The sequence below is a fragment of the Egretta garzetta genome, unplaced genomic scaffold, assembly GCF_000687185.1.
Source record: "Egretta garzetta isolate BGI_Z169 unplaced genomic scaffold, ASM68718v1 scaffold440, whole genome shotgun sequence".
In the NCBI taxonomy this organism is placed as follows: Eukaryota; Metazoa; Chordata; class Aves; order Pelecaniformes; family Ardeidae; genus Egretta; species Egretta garzetta.
Genome location: NW_009258293.1, coordinates 983117 through 1000076, shown reverse-complemented (window position 1 = coordinate 1000076; position 16960 = coordinate 983117). Strand labels below are relative to the sequence as shown.

The following is a 16960-nucleotide window of genomic DNA, read 5'->3' as shown; positions in this document are numbered from 1 at the left end:
AAACACCTTTTTTGCTGTCAACATAAACAGCCTTATTTAAAAAAAATGTAATAGGGCTAGCTAATGCATCTGGGTTTGATTCCCCCCCTCCCCCCCAGTGGCTGAATTTAACAGCTAACTTCACTGGATGGTTTTCTTTCAAAATTAGATAAATAGCATCAGAGTGTATAGGAGGAAAAGGAGCCTGACAGTTAGGAATAAGGGGGCTGGCTGCCTTCTGAGGAGATGGCTGAATGAAACACATGAAGATACAGCCTGGAGTATAGATTTGTGGCAGATGTGGGCTCAACACTAGCCTACAATTGCGAGAATGCAGAGAGCTGTCGGCTAGCTCAGGACGTAGTCTACGAATGGCTTTCCATAAGGTTTTGTGGGCTGATTTTTCTAGGTTGAACTACTTTTGGGTCTTTTTGAGAGCATTGCAGAGTTTTAAACACTTCAGCTGTGTGGTAAAAGAAATATCCAGGAGAGTAGGAAGAGAATGCAGATTGACAGGGTGGTGAATACCTGCATTCATTATAGGGATTGAAGCTCCTTGCTCCCCAATTCCTATTGCTGGTAACAAGATTTTGGGGGGTAGATTAGGCAGGTGGTTTGCTTAAGGTACCAAATACTGTGCTCCCCACACCTTTCTGTCAGCCTGTAGTTTTTGGGAAAGTGTTTTGAACACTCTGGTCTTCTGTTGCTGATGCAGAAATGCTCGAGTTAGCTCTCCAAGTGCAGAGCATTAAAACAAAGGAAAGGTGCTATGTTACACAGCTATAGAACTATGACAAGGGGAACCTACTTTCAGCCTTTCAGACATGTAGTGCCGAGATTGATGCTTCCCTTTGACTTTACAGGGTGAGAATCCCGTGTAGTTGTTGTAACTTTATAAGAAAGAAATCTTTCTTTCTTATTTCCTACTTGGACTTTAATTTGACACTTGGAAACTCAAATTCGGAAGTGTCTGCCCTAAAGAACTTGCATTTAGAGTTGCCCTCTCTTCCTGAAGATATGTAATTTTGCTCAATGTATGGGTTTTCAGAAGAATATTGTCATTCTTTGCACTTCTCTCCACTGGAGTGTTTATTCTGCCCCTGCTGATTACTCTGACAAGGTCTGACTGAAATACACTGACACTTAGGGCGCTTGCTTGCATGTCTGCCTGCATACCAGTCTGCCCTGACTTGGTATCAAAACTGGGGGCTAGGGCAGTTTTTCCATGCATGTGACTGGAGGCTCATTCCTCCCAGGATAGGTCTATGGGGCCCCCTTACAAGAGGGAGGATGGTCATTTTCTTTGGACTGCGCTCATTTCCATGAATGTTCCAAATTTAGAAATAATGAGGGAAAGACGTTAATTTTAAAAACAAGCAGCACCTTTATTTTTTTCTGAAAGTTTGGGGACCATTAAGGCTTAATGAAACTCTTGTACAGTTAAACCAAGAGTTTGGTCTGTTTAGGTCTTTAATAATGAAACCCAGAAAGAATTCAGCTTAGAGATTTTGCAAAAAAACCTCTTCCTTTATCTTGAACTTGCCTTAAATTAATTATGCATAAAGAATACTGTTCATTACACTGGGATACAGAAATACTGTTTTGCATTTGAAGTAAGTACCTGCCTCAGTTAGTAGAAGTTAAAACTGGAAAAAAGTATAAAAAATAATATATCACCAGTCAATGCTGTTTCAGTCCAGTCTCGGTAACTTTGCAAGCAGGTTACTAGATTTCATTTGTGGAGACTGCCTAAAGTAGTAACTTAACCCAGAAAAGTCCAGACAAAATGTCATTGTCCCTTCCTTTTGTTTTTTCTAGCTAAACTTTGGTGAATTTGTGTGTGATGTAGAGAATACTGGGGCTGGATTTGGTGGCCTTGGAGGTGATGGATGAAATGGACTTGAGATATTTTTGTTCCGGTAGACAAAAAGCTGGGCCTGCTTATTTGCTTTGTAGTTGAACTTTGATTTAAATATTACTGCACATCTCTACATGTTTTTCCTCTTCCAAATCTCTTACTTGGCTTGCTTTGAATCTCCCTACTACTGCCTGGGCAGGGGGTGGCTTCTCTGTAGCACGTGTCCAGAGTAATAGCCTGTAGCCTGGCCAGCCAAGCTGTGAAATAGAACATGCAGATAAAAGGAAAGACCTGTGCTCCAGTGAGGTGGATATTTAAATAAAATAAAAAAGGTTGGGGTGCTTCGTTAGTGTTCTGGGCAAATTTGCCTGGAAAAATCACTGGGTGTAGCTCTGTGTCATATGGCATGATTTATAGGACACAAGTCTAATTAGGTCCAGGAGTTCCCTTCTCATTTTTAGTACACAGTCTATTTTTCTTAATATGTTTTCTTCCTTTTAGAACACTTTTTCTGGCTCTTGCTAATCATCTTTGTGAAAGGAGGATGGTCTCTCAGCCTTTTTTGAAAACATCTTGTTGCTTTAGGACTGTTTACCCATGTTTTAAGGCAAAACATTGTTAGTCCCATCTTTCAGAAACCTGTTTCTCTCTAACCTTTTACGTTCTCTGTTCCCAGTGCTTCTATTTCCTCCACACCTAGACCACTAATTAATACAATGACATATTCAAAAACTCGTAGTCCCTTTCTGTCTCTCCTAACTGGAGGGAAGGCAGCAGATAAGAGCATTAATAAAAGTAGTTGAAGTGGTGCTCAACACAGATGAGGCGTTTGTCAAATTGGCATCTTTGTAGGTCAGTGAAGAGCAGCATCTAAGATGGCTTGCGGTTGCCATTTGTGTTTGGTTTAGTTAATTTTGAAAATCTTTGCCAATACTGGCGGGATCTCAGCATTAAGCTTTTGGCTTGTGCTTCAAGAAATAAAGGTTATGATCTGTTGTCTCACTGCTTGTGAAAATAGTAATTTTGAACTGACACCACAGTTTCAAATCAAAATTGACTTAATATTCTTATGTGGGGTTTTGTCTCGTGTTTCGGTGGTCTTTAGGCTACAGCTGAAGTTTTGTCTGCTTATTAAAGCGGGGGGAAGTGACTGAAACAGAACATGTGGGTATAGTTTTTCCTGCTCTAAAACTGTATGGCTTTAAGTACAGTGATTGCATTTTGAATAGCTTAGCTGCGCTAAAAAAGTAGGGCCAAATTATATTCAGTCTTTGCCAATGTGATTGCTCACGCTTGGAAGGATGTCAAGTTTTTAAAGCTGGTACAACTAACCAGGTTGGACGGGGCTCTGAGCAACCTGATCTGGTTAACAGTGTCACTGCCCGCTGCAGGGGGATTGGTCTGGGTGACCTCTAAAGGTCCCTTCCAACCCAAAGCATTCTATGATTCTATGAACTGCATATGCGCTTCAGTTTTATATTAGTAGAGCTACCTTCTGAGATAGGTAAAATGTTAGATACACAAGTGTCAGTAAAGCACAATATTGGTTAGTTTAGTTCTATGTGACATAAGTATCCCTTAGATTTTATAATTGAATGTGATTTACTGTTTGAGGGGGAAACCTTTTAATTCAGAAAACTTGATTGCATACTGTTTTCTGTCTTACTTATGTGTGCATGCATCTTGTGAAAGATTCCCATCTCCAAAGGGAACATTTTTGCACCTTTCAGGATCTCTGCTTCCACTTCGTAATTGTCATTCTCCAGAAATCCATGTGAAAAATGTGTGGGAAGGGTTCAAATTTTGCTGTAGTCTGATTCTTCCGTGTATTTGCTTGTAGCTGGAAGAGGGGGGTGGGTATTATACACCTTTTTTTCTTAAAATATGTAGATGATGTGTCTCTTAATTGCGGTAATCTTATTGAACTCCTGTAGGCTTCATTTCTGTTGATGTGCACTTCTTGACTTTAAACAGTGTGAAGAGTGTCTGTGCTGGCAGCATGGAGTCTGTATGGGTTTACTGGAAGATAATGTACCTGAGAAATATACCTGCTATATTTGCCAAGATCCTCCAGGTACAGAAATTTAAGGTTACAGAGCTTCTTATATGTATAGTAACTTTATTCGGGGTTTTTTATATATATATATATTGCCAAGATTAAACTTCTGTCTTTTTTTTCTTCTTCCCTAGCTCTGTCTGTCATTATAGGTAATTGAGTTCAGTTATAGATACAGAAAAAGTAATTTATGTGCAGGTACATGAGTCAATATTGTGGAATTACAGCTGGACAGGAATGGGAATGCACGTTTTAACTGTGATGACTATCTGCCAGTAATAAGGATTATACTGTCTGGCTATGGAAAATGAATTTAGAAGCACTCGGGAAACTTAAGCGTAAGACTCCCCATGGGCACATCTTACGGGATGTGACTGCAGCTTTCCTCCAACGAGACCAGGCTTATATGTTCTTTAAAACAAACCGGCAAGAGGCTTACTGGTTCTCAACAGCCATGATGTGCTAGTGGTTGTTACAGAGAGGAACTTGCAATCTATGTGTATAAATACAAATATAAATTCAAATATTAATTACCTTGGGTAGTGCAGTCAGAGTTGACTAAGCAATACATTCTCTACTCCTAACTGTATTTTAAAATGTCTTAGTCCATCTTATGGAGTAGGTAAAATAACACTTACATGGATCTTCTCTGACTTCTTACTCCTGAGTTACAAAGCCTTGCTGAATGTGGAAACGGATGAGGTTCGGGCTTGAGTCCATGTTTGTAAGTTAGAGAAAATGGGATCTCTGCCCAATCACAAGACCTTTTTGGTTTATATACATATTTGGATTGTGATACCTGGGTTTTTTGGCCATTTAAAACTACCAAGTCCTTGGTAGTTTAATTAATTGATTTGTGTAGTTCGTATACTAATGTTTGTACTCTTAGAAAGGAAGACATGCTATGCTTACATTCAGTTATAGCAAAATAGTTTTAACATTTATTGAAGGTTTTTTTTTACAGTATCTTGCATCCAGAATTTTAACCCTCTGTTTTCAAGGTATTTTGCTTTGATTTGTGTCAATTTGAGTTAGTTCTAAACTTAACTAAAGCGCATATGCAAAATGCAGTTGTGCCATCGCACTTGGAACTATTTGTATTTAGTAAGAAACTTTATCAGAATGCTTTCTGGTAAAAACTGATTACAACTAACCCATTATTTGCTTCATTAGTTTGAGCATGTCTGGTAATTATTGTTTTGAAGATCCTGAAATATACTTTTTTTTATTTGGGCTTAATTTTTACCTCTGTCTTGGAAAAGGAAACCATATCCAACCTTTTGACTGCAAAAGTGGCCTCTCAATTTCAGTGACTCTACTGTTGAAACGAGCTAAACAGGCTTTATGAATCTGCAAAGGAGTTGCTTTTAAAACTGGTTATGGCCATTCATCAAACTCTTAGTTAGGAGCTTCCCTCGGTTTAGTGCTGGGACTTGTAACAGCACCATTCATATTATTGGAAATAAAAGCGAGTTTATTGTAATTATGCCTAAAAACTGTACCAACAGTCATTTTAGACAGGTTTTTTTTGAGTCAGGTGGGATTTCTAAGAGATACATTAACATTTACCCTTGCTTAGACGTTATCAAGATGCTTATGATGTGACAGATTCATTCAAGCCATAGAGAGTATACACTGTTGGATATCGTCTTGTGTCTTCTCTAAGCTTACACACCTAGAAAGAGCGTTTTTTCTCTCTGAGTACCCTGCTAAGTAAACAATGCCATGGGTGGGCTTCAGTTGGATAATCTCACTGTTGTTAAGATGACCATGGAGTTCTGAAATACATTATTTTATTCTTGTGGCCTGAACTTCATTTTCTGTCACAGATGGTAGCTTCTCTAGCACAAAACTAAATGTGTAGGGGCTAATACAGGTATGTCAGGCATCTCTCCAAAGTGGTTCTGGCCATACCTGGCAGATCTCTTGCTTGATACAGCGTATCTGCCTGAAAAGTTTAGCTGCTGGAGCCTTGAGAATTGTTCTTCCCTCTGTTGGTTTCTGCATGAGAGCTTTTGGAGGTCTTGCCTCCAAACATGGAATATTGTCCTATACGGCCTAGAGGCCGAGTGTGTGCTTACAAGCGCACTCATTTGCTTTTACTCCTTTACTGAGAGAAAGCATTGGTATTGAGGTTTGACAGTGTCCTTTATGTCCACAGGTATTCATATAGGGCATGATACAGAATGGCAACAAAGTGGTTTCTATAATTGCCATCAAAAGCATATTAAGTACCTGTGACCAAGGTCTGCTCACTTCTCAGTGCAGTTCCCAAAGAGATGTTTTGCTTCGTTGTGCCCAAGCGAATGGCAGGGGCAGCAATGCTGCCTCATCAGCCTGCAGTGCGATCCCTTGTTCTTACTCTGCTGCTTAGTAACTCTTTTTTAGCTTTTTTTTTTAGCTTCTCCTTAACTGATGAAAATTCTAGTCAATATTAACCTGCTTATATTGGAGGCTTGTGAATATCAGTCTGAGTCTGCTCCAATATTCTCTCTGGTGTTGCAGGTTTTGTCTGGGCTGGATATAGGCCAGTGAGTGATGTGATGTTTCTCAGGGTGCTGAGCTGTCTTCTGAGAACATCTGCTGTAACAATATATTTTACAGGGGGGAGGGGGGCTTTGGTTGGGGTTTTGGCTTGGATTTTTTTGCTTGTGCTTTTGCAATTTCGCAAGCTGCTTGTTTTGCTTTGCTTCTGAAGTTACTTTTACTGATGCATTTATCACATTTAACATAATTTCATTTCAGCTGTTGTTGATATTCCAACCTTTTGAGCTAGAATTAGCATTACTAATAGCCTGACTTAGGCAAGTTCTCCATCAGAACCTCATCACTGATTCCTTTAAAATTTACTTTTGAATGACTGTACTAATACACGTATGATGCTTGAAAACAAGAGCACTGGAGAAGGGAAGTTCGCTACTGTTTGCTGCACTAGTCTGTCTGCAGAGAACCGAACTCACTGTCACTTTAGTTATAACCATGGTTACTAGGCAGCATGATACCCTGCTAAAAATACACTTTCTCTGTGCATCAGCTGCAATTACCTGTTGTGGATGTCCTTCGATGGAATTTGGGGTCTGAATGCTTTTACAATTGGGCAGAGGTGGGGATTTTTTTGAGGTTATCATGTCGCCTCCCACTTCACAAGTTCTTCATGTCTTCAGGGTTTGTCTGCTATTCTAGGATCTTTATTGGTACTGTTGATAAGAAAAATAAGCTGATGCAAGACCAGTAATGTTAACATGCCGTAGTTAATGCTTCATTTTAACACACTCATTACTGTTGCTTTAGGTCAGAGGTCCAGCTTAAAGTACTGGTATGAGAAGGAGTGGTTAAGTAATGGTCACATGCATGGCTTAGCGTTTTTGGAAGAAAATTATTCCCACCAGAATGCCAAGAAGATAGTAGCCACTCACCAGCTTCTTGGCGATGTGCAGAGAGTGATAGAAGTACTGCATGGACTGCAGCTGAAGATGAGCATATTACAGTAAGCAGTATTTAAGTATCAGTTGACATGTTCTCAACGTGAATTAGATTTCAAATAGTAGAAAAATAACCAGAAATTCAGTTGTCATTTTGTGCTGCTTTGTGGATATATAATAACATAGTTTGAATTGCTAATGTGATCTTGGAAAAGGACTTGGCTGTTTAAAAACTGGTTTTGGTGTAGTGTTTTTGGAGGAGTGTAAATTGTCTGTGTGTGTAGAAGGGTTGGGAAAGTATAATGGAAAGTAGGAGAAAACCAGTACCAACAGCTTCTCCTAAAGCACCTAAAGAGATTTAAGTAGCAAGAAGAAGAGAGGCATATAACCTATGACAGCATTCTTGTAACTCTTGACTGCTCCATTCCAGTAATTCTAAGTCATGGCTTTTCCAGCAGAAATCAAATCTTTTTGTTCAGCGTCATGTGTTGCTCTGTTGCAGTGGGAGAGGAGTTGCACCTTCAGCAACCTGTAGCAGTTCATTCCTATGCTAAGATTATTACAGATATATGTGAAAAAATAACATATTCTGTAATCGCTGTAGAAATCAAGTTTTCTGCATCCTTTCCTCTTCAAAGTCATCCTTGGGGTCTGAGGACTGAAAATTTTTTTTCTAATTCAAATCCAGCAGTTTAAATTGATTGAATTACATATTTATCATTTATTAGTTGATAAATCACACAGCAGCAGCTATTTGGAAAGCAAAGCTTTTAGTGTTTTCAGAGTTCTTTAGAACTTTTTTCACTTAAATTTTATCTGTAGTGATGCAGTAGGGCCACTGGCAGTACCTGACATGCTTAAAGGATAGAATAATGCTTAAAGCAAAAGAGTAGTAATTTTAACGTAAGGTTTTGCTTTTCCATTGTGGCATCCTTTAGTCAGGTCTGTAAGTAATCTCTTTCCTCTTTGGAGGGGGTGGAACATAAATGTTGTAAGACCACTTTTTAGGCCTCTTCTTAAATAGCAAGACTTCAGATTGTGACTTTCCAATTGTAGAGTGAGTGAGAAATCCTCAAGTTGGTCTGATGACCTGGTTTAATTAAAGATGAGGTGTGGTCCCGTTAGGACCATTTTGTTAAAAGCTATAGCCCCTAGGGTTTTTTTATCATTACATAAATAAGAAAGGATTTTTTTTTTAATTGCTGAATTAGAAGAATGGTTATATTGTTGATGCAGATGTGCTATCCAGGGGAGAGGACATGATTTCACATCTGCCTGAAATTATTAGGAGAGCATTGCTCAGTATCCAGGAGGTGGCAAAGGCTCAGAGGTGACATGGACAATTTTGGTCAGTGAGTGGGAGAGCCGGCCTTCAGAAGGCAATAGCTAAAAGGTTGCAAGTGTCAAGCATTTGAATTATATCCTGATGTAGCTGGTGCATCATCTTTCAATTTTGTGTCTTCTGTAGAGTTACCCCTTGCTCTTTGCTGAGCAAAATAGTGCCTTTAGGTGTAGAATATCAGTGGAACTGGAATGGAAAGCTTTGGTAGATGAACACTCGGCTTTCACCTTTCTAGGCATGCCTTCAGGAGCGCTCACCAAGTGTTATCGTAGGCACACAGTCCCTGGAGGTAGAGGCGCTTGTGTAAAGCCACCCAAGCAGGTCCTTGGCAGTTGTACTAACCCTAGTTTCCTCTGATAGGCACTGAAGAAATTTTAGCTGCAACGGATTAGAAAGCAGTTACTTTCGAAGTGTTCAGTTTTGTTGAGTGGTTTGGCCAACAGCCGGAAAAGCTGCATGAGCTTAACGGAGCAATTCTATCTGCCCTTGTTCGCAAGGAAGCGCAGAGCAGGGTTTTGGGGCAGACACCCTCTTTTCCATGCAGCTGAATGCAGGTGCGTTAGGGTCAGGATTTGATTCTGCTCAACTCTTGCAGCCTGTAGCAGATAAGCTGCTGACCCTTGGACAACAAGCAGATGGATTCTGCTTTGCTCTCCTTTTTACTGCTGTTTTAATGCCTGGCAGACCTGTGGAAGAACAGTATCGGTTACAACGCTCACTCTAAATTTTTGTTTGTTTGTTACATCCATGTAAGAATCTGATACCTATAGTTGTCCCTGCTGCTGGAATAAACGATATCTTAGTCAATTTGAAAACAATTAAAATAAGAGTTTCTCTAAGAAGCAGGTGGGGGGACTATGGCATGTGGTGTAAACAGGCAGTAGAGTTTGCTCAGCATCTTGGCATTTAAAAGAAATTTAAAGTTTTAAAGGAAATAATAAAGAAGTTCTACACCACAGCCCCAAGTCACCAGTTATCGTTATTAGAGGGTTATAAAAGATCAATGGATTTAATTTTAAAGTTTATTTTGGGGAACTACAGGCTAAAGTTTGATCCTGAGTGGTTTGAGGGGGTCTTTTTGTTTTACTGTTGTTTAAAATTGTTAAAATCTTAGTTTAGCTACAGTGTACTTCACTTACCTGTTTATAATACACTCATTTTCCTTGGGATATTTTTAATAGTATGCTGTTAATAAATTTCAAATATTGACGCAAAATGCTTCTTCAGGGGCAATGCTGGTGAAAAGTTGTACATATGTTTGAAACTTATTCTTCAGTTTTTTTCTTAATGCCAACACTTATGTACTATGTTATAGAAATGAAAATAGTGAACCTAACAGAACATTGTAGGAAGGTACACTATTAAGGTCAGTGAGGTTATATTATTTCAGAATATTTGGGTATTTGTTACTGATTACAATGACTAAAGCATGTCATAGTTCAAATGTTCTTACTTAATTTCTTTACATAATAGGATAGTTTGCTTGGTCACCTGCAAGTTTAAATTTGGTGAGTGTTATACTTTTTTTACGTTTGAACAGAAATAAAGAACATCCTGACCTAAAGCTTTGGTGCCATCCATGGAAGCACATTACAGTGGATGAAAAAATTCGTACAAAACACATAATTCACATTGAGGAAAACTGTTGCAAAGAGGAGACAGCAAGTTATAGAACTTGGAATGGGACAGTTGAGAAATCCTCAACCATTCCTTCTGTGGAGGAATCTTACATTACAAGTGAGCACTGTTACCAGAAGCCTCGGGCCTACTACCCTGCGATAGAGCAGAGACTGGTTGTGGAAACAAGAGGGTCAGCCGTGGATGATGGAGTAAATAGAATAAGGGAAAATGGGGATGATGCCCTGTCCGAGAGATTTGGCTGGAATCTGGACCAGGAAATATGCAAGATGGAAAATGAATCCAAACACAATTACTCTAAGGTATTTGTATTAAAATAACCCTCTCTGCATAGAGGATCTGTTTGCTTGCAAGGTGCAAAACTTAACCCTTTTTAATAGCAGTTAGTTTGATTATTTGTGGGTAGTTTTTTCCTACAGTGTTATATTTAAACTGCCAATATGAATTAAAATGATACACATTATCAACTTCTCCATTTCAAACAATAATAATAATAAAAAAATCAAGGTTAAGGAGGACTTCTAGACCTTAGATCTTCTGCCCGGTCTGTGGAACATGCATTATGGTCCAGTGGCAGTGCATTGTTTCTTGCTTCTATGTGTGTTAAATGTAGAAAATAAACACTAGCCACAGGATCTAGAGAGAACAGGTCAAGCACAGATGATACTACCAAATACACTGGTGTTCCAGCTTTTAGTTATTTCCATCTTGTTCCCATGTTTCTTTTAATAGGTGCATTAACTGAACTGATTCCAGGTTCTTCAGGCAGCATTTTGGGGCAGGGGAAGGAAGCCTGAACTGATTTTTAAGAATGATCACCATTGAGTAGTCCTGTATCCTCCTGGAGCATCCTAGTGCTATCTATTCCACTCTTGGTTCTCGTGTTCAGCTCTATCAGGACTATAAGGCCTTTCTTTCTACACACCAATACAAAAATTTTGTTTTGATCAGCTATCGCCAAGTCGTATGAAATATCGCCTGACAAATGCTAGAAAGCCGCTGGGAAATATTAACCTTCCTTTTTTAGATTAAAAGATTGTTTAGCTTTTATTTCATGCATACGTAAGCTGTAACTTGTGTTCTTGTTAACTCCTCCTTCAAATCAATTGAGATTGCTTTGTGTTTCCCAAAGGGCATACATTTCAGTTCTTCAAACTTCCAAGAGCCTTTTTCTAAATCCTGTCATATTTCAGCAGAATGTTGAAAAAAGTAGGGGAGTAGAGTCAGCACTGCTGATAACATAGTCAGGTTTTGTTAAGTGGTGGTAATGTTTTTTTCTAGATGCTTCCACTGAAGTTTTAGTAAAATTGAGATTAGATTCCTTCAGGAAAAATCCCTTCTCTCTGCAAGATCATTTGCTCTTTAGCTGATTACCATCATGTTTAAAATGGCTTTAATGTTCCCTAGGATGCACAGGTGATGTGCAGGGTCTCCCAGCTGGAAGCTGGCAGGGACCTAGCTCTGCGTATATATGTTATCTTTTGAAAACTGGATGCTTGTGAAGTGCAAAGAGTAGGCCTTAGCAAAATACCTATAAAGGCATGTCTGTATTCCAGTCCTCTTGCCCAAACTGCTGTAGTATTTGTGTATGATATCTTCTCTGTGTGTCTCTATCCACTAGGCTAGGATTAGTTGAGCACTCGGCTTGGGTAACTGTAAGGACCCAGACAGTTGGGCTTACCAGTTCGATTTTGGTGTAATAAATGCTAATGTATGCATTTCTGCTAGGTAAGAGAGTCTGTCTCTAAGAAAGTCTCTCCAGAGGAAGCTATTGAAATGAAATTGCTGGAAAAAGACAAAGAAGGAGTTGTGAACTCGCAGCTGCAGTGGCAGCTTAATCTTCTAGCTCATGTGGAATCTCTGCAAGATGAAGTAATACACAGAATGGATTTCATCGAGAAGGAGCTAGATGGTAGGTAACATTTCTCTATTTCAAAAATTAACTGTACTTTGCTAAGCTACCTGTTCAAAACATGTTAACGTGAACTTTACTTCTGCAGACCTACAAAGAGATGAGTAGTGCTTTGTCAGATTTACTGCATTTACTAATAGAAAATAGACCTGCTGATGATGTTGGGGGGTGGATTTTAAAACAAAGATCAAAGTAAAACTGAGCAGAATTTTATAGAAAAAGTTCTAGTTGGATCACCTCTAAATACTTGCATCAGATGATGTTGTGGAATATCTTCCATGTCTTTTTGCTTTCAGGTTTCTGTCACTTTTCCATAGCACTTCTGTGTATCTGGACTTCTTTGGGGGCTTGCTGGCTGTTTCAGCCTCTCCTAGGTGGCCTTTTTGGTGCACAAGGCTCTTATCTTTTTCTGTATCTTCCAAAATCTTTACTTAAATGTCTCTTGAAATTTGTTTTCCTAGTAATGGAAAACTTCTAAACCCTTTGTTATATTAAACAATCCAGGATAGTTCTTTTTAACATCTTTTAAGTCCAACCATGGGTTGTATAGTGGCTGCAGCAGCAGCTTTTCTTGCACGGGTTACTGGGAATCTAACGTTTTGCTAAAGTCGGGGTCCTTGCTTTGTAGTTCAGTAAGGCACTGAAAAGTTGAACAACTAAAGGAGTATTTCAGGTAATGAAGGTCAATCAGGCCTGTAATCATAATGGGGATTTCATAAATGAAGTCAGGCTTTTTGTATCTGCTGTGGAGCTGGAGGGCTGCTCAGAGCATTGCTGCTCTGATCAGGAATTCTCTTATTTTAAGGCTGGGTATGTCAGTAGTTGGGCAATGTCCGCTAGTTTTTCAGCAGATACTGCCCTTAGGTTACACTAGCCTGTGATCTAGTTAATGGCCATGGCCACTGCTGCTTCTCTTGGCAGATGTATTCTGTCTTCAAGGTTTCAAGCTCCTTCTGCGATACTGTCCCGTCCCCTGAGCTCATCATAGTTCAGAGTGACCACTGTTTTCCTGCTTGTGTTACGCTGTTGCCTGAGTTGTAGAACGTCTGGTTCTCATTCACTGCCGAGAAGCTTTAGAGCAGGAACTCATTTTCTTTGTGCAGTAGTCTGCTGCTTGTGCTTTTGGATTTCGTCCCTGTCTTCTGTTACCCAGTGCTTTCTGTCTTGGCGAATTGTATTCTGTATTGACGGCAAACTTCCTTCATTAGTGTAGTCCTATCCTTTTAGTATCTTCAATGAAAATAGTGTGTAGTTGCATCTAATGCTGATCCTAAAGGTGTTCCGAAGGGCTAAACTTCCTGAACTGCTGTGTCCTGGCTCTGGAATTGATGCAGATCAGAGGAAGTTCAGCACTGGATTTCACAGAACTGAGTGTTCCTTCCTTGCTTTCTCCTAGGAATATCTGCTTTTTTTGCTGCAGAGATTGGAACGAGGAACCTGGTTTTCTGATTTCTCAAATACCACATGTTAAAAATATTGCCCACCATGCTCTCAAGATTCACAAAAGAATTCCTGGTTTGTGACTTAAGGTGATCTGTGTGCTGAGAACTGGAATAGTGACAGTTTTGTTTTTCATTGCAGTTCTGGAGAGTTGGCTGGATTATACAGGAGAGCTGGAACCACCAGAACCGCTCGCTCGCCTCCCACAACTCAAGCATTGTATAAAGCAGCTTATAACGGACCTAGGCAAAGTGCAGCAGATTGCACTTTGCTGCTCAACATGAGACTAAAAACTGTCGGAGACTGTTGCTGAGTGTGAAGCTGGAGCGGCTGATGTGAACAGCTCTGTATATTTAAATGGAATGAGCATGCTGGTTGCATGTGATGCGGATTGACTTCAGGGATTTGTGAAGTGCTGTTCAAAGAACAGCAAAAGAATTTTATCTCCTCATAATTTTGGGTTTATTAGGCAGTTAAAATGATATGGAAGAGGTCACCTTCAGAGGATGGGTTTTGCTTGAATAAATTATATGTAAATTCTCACTCCTGAGAAGTTGCTCGTTGGGATGGTATGCTTTTTCATAATTAAATTGACTAAAAAACGTGCCACTGAAGAACAGAGTTCTAAGAGCCAAAAATGTTTAGTTGACAGAGGTTGTAAATAACTTTGCATAGTTTAAGTGACTTGTGTCCTGTTTTATTCCTTCTGGTTTATGCATAATAGCACATGGTATTTAATCATTAGGAAATATATAACAGTTTGCAGACTTAGTAAGTATGAATGTCCAGCTCTTACCTATAAACTGTTACGTGGAGGTTTGCAAGTAACGAACGGTGGCCTCAGCCCCACCTCTGTTACGTGAAATAATGTAGCAGAGGGTCGCAGGTGGATTGCACTTTCAGAATAAATGATTGTTTTCCATATTTATCCTGTCACGATCACATGACTTGGTACTGGGGAAACCCACAAACGTTGTGTTCATGTGGATTCTTGAGCTCTTAAACCCGGCCATTCTGTGCCTCCTGCAGCAGTGCTAGTGGGATGCCCTCGCTGTGGCAGTGGGAAATACTGCTGTGAGAAGACTGGGGATGCACTTGGGGTTCCAGGCTTCAGCAAGGTCTGTGGTGGACGTTGCGTAGTTTTCTACCCATTTGTTAATAATTGCCATTCCGGTTACATTTTGAGAAGTAGACTTTTTTCAATACTCCGAATGTGTTCATTGTAAAGACTTGCTCTATGAATGTGTGGTTTGGGGAATCAGTTTATTTTATATTTGTGTAAATAAAGCCTCAAGATCTATGCATGAGGTACTGTCCCTGCAGACAGTGAGTGGGTTGTTATCTTAAATGGTGTCTGTTCACAGAGTCCCTTTTTATACCTTAAGTTTTAATTCTCTGGTTTGTATTACATTGAGGGAGAGGTGAAAATGCTGCTTATGTTCAAGCCACATTACATAGCACCTTCTGAAACGTTGCTGTATTGTAAGTATTTGAGATGTTAAAAGGCTTTCAGCTGCAGACCATAGCTCCATAAATAATGGCTGTGACTTCAGTTTTCCTTCCCAGATGTTGCTGAGCTAAGTTCGCTGTGGAAGGCGGTGAGCTGTTCTTGCAGTGAGAGGGCATCCCGCAGAAGCTGGATTTGTTGCCTTGATTTTATTGTGTGTGATGGTACCACTAAAGGCTAAAATTTAAGCACAGTTGTAAAATGGAAAGGCCATAACTGTACAAATTGCTAATTTTGGATACAAGTCTCTTCTGTTTGTATACTGCAAAGAATAACGTAAACTTGAAATACCCAACATTGTTGTAGGAGTTAATGGTATCTACACAGCGAATATTTTATTTCCTTCAGAAAAGAAAATAATTAGGCTGCTCTGGGTAGTAACTAAGGCCTTTGTGCCAAGCCTCATTTCAGGGAATAACTTGGCTCACAGTTTTAGAGTGCCAGTTGGTATATAGTGAATACAAAATATGTACAGCAGAAAAACTTATTTTTCTGTAACACAATTGGAATAAAGCTTACATGGTATTTAAGAATCACTTCACTCTCTGAAGATGAGACCAGTGTTTATCCCTTGTCTCATTCCTACTAATGGCTCCAGAAGCCATGTGTACATCTGTGTAGCTCTAGAACAGGCAGTGGTAACCAGACAACCAGAATGGCTTCAGGAGGAGCGGCACAGACACCTGTGAAGGTTTGGGGGTTTTTCAGGTGAGATTGAGCAGAAAAGTATTCCCTGGTTGAAATCTGTAAACCAAGCCCTGTGGCCAGGCGCCTCTCGAAGAATGTAGCTGTGTTTTGTTTGTCGGCTGTGCTTACAGTTGGAGGGTGTGAAAGAGATCAATCCCTAAGCAGACTTCTCACTCCAGAGTGCAACTTCTCCATCCCAGAGAGGTGCTCTTTGTGTGCTCCTTGCATGTTCTTGCCTTGCCAGGCCATTTTTGCTCAGGGCAGTACTTCAGATCTGGAAGGAAAGGCGGTTTGATGGGTGAATCAAATGGCAAATTCCAGAGCCATGTTTTCCTTTGGTAGAGCTAGGGAAGCCCTTGCAGATAAAGACTGAAGATATATATTTAAGATAGTGTTTCTCATGTTCAGGAAAGATCCTTTCTTGTGCTCTGCCTGGGCTCATTCTTGCCCCTGTTCCTGCAAGTTTCCACATGATTATGTCTTGGTCTGGACCAACTGTTTGGTCAAGCAGATAACTTTTTATTTCTTTAAATCACTGGTAAGTGAATGCAACATGGAGCCTTGATGAAAAGAGCAAATATTGCACTGTGGATATGTGAGTGTATTTGTCTTTGTTTATGCACTATTACTAGAACTGAGGGCGCTGTATATAGAATTTTGCTTTGGAGCAATATTTGCAAAACTTGAAAACTTCTGTATCTTGGTGTTTGGAATAAATAAATAGGTTTTTGTTGGTTAAGTCTTAGTAAAGTCTTTGTTTCAATTAATGATTATTCAATAAAATACCTTGAGACTTCACATGGTACTGAAATGCAGGTACTGTAGTTTGACAGGAGTAGAGATCTTAACTGTTCATAGAATATGGAAATTATTTGTGTCCAGATCTCTTGTATAATTATCCTTACTAGGTAAACTGTTATGTGTTGGGTTACGTTGTATATTGTTTTAGCAAGGAGCCTGTACATTTTATTCCCAAATCCTAATATATGTAATATATAAGACCTAGTATACATAATGGGAGCCTAATTTTAGCTCCGGTTTCGACGAATGGCCTGCCAGGGCTGCCGCTGTGCACTGGCTGGGGGGGGGGGGGGGGGGGGGGGCGCCCCCCCGGTGGCG

The 16960-nt window shown here is 39.8% G+C and overlaps 1 protein-coding gene across 6 annotated transcripts in view; it reads left to right on the top strand.

Moving 5' to 3' along the window:
* PHF20 (PHD finger protein 20) overlaps nucleotides 1-16535 on the top strand; it is an 80019-nt gene extending 63484 nt beyond the window's left edge. For all 6 annotated transcript variants that reach the window (XM_035893465.1, XM_035893450.1, XM_035893458.1 and 3 more), the window contains 5 exons: nucleotides 3812-3911; nucleotides 7185-7380; nucleotides 10198-10597; nucleotides 12024-12207; nucleotides 13789-16535. In XM_035893465.1, the coding sequence (XP_035749358.1) occupies nucleotides 3812-3911; nucleotides 7185-7380; nucleotides 10198-10597; nucleotides 12024-12207; nucleotides 13789-13931 (1023 nt within the window). In that variant the 3' untranslated portion in view covers nucleotides 13932-16535. The remainder of the gene's footprint in view (nucleotides 1-3811; nucleotides 3912-7184; nucleotides 7381-10197; nucleotides 10598-12023; nucleotides 12208-13788) is intronic.
* Nucleotides 16536-16960: the final 425 nt, after the last annotated feature.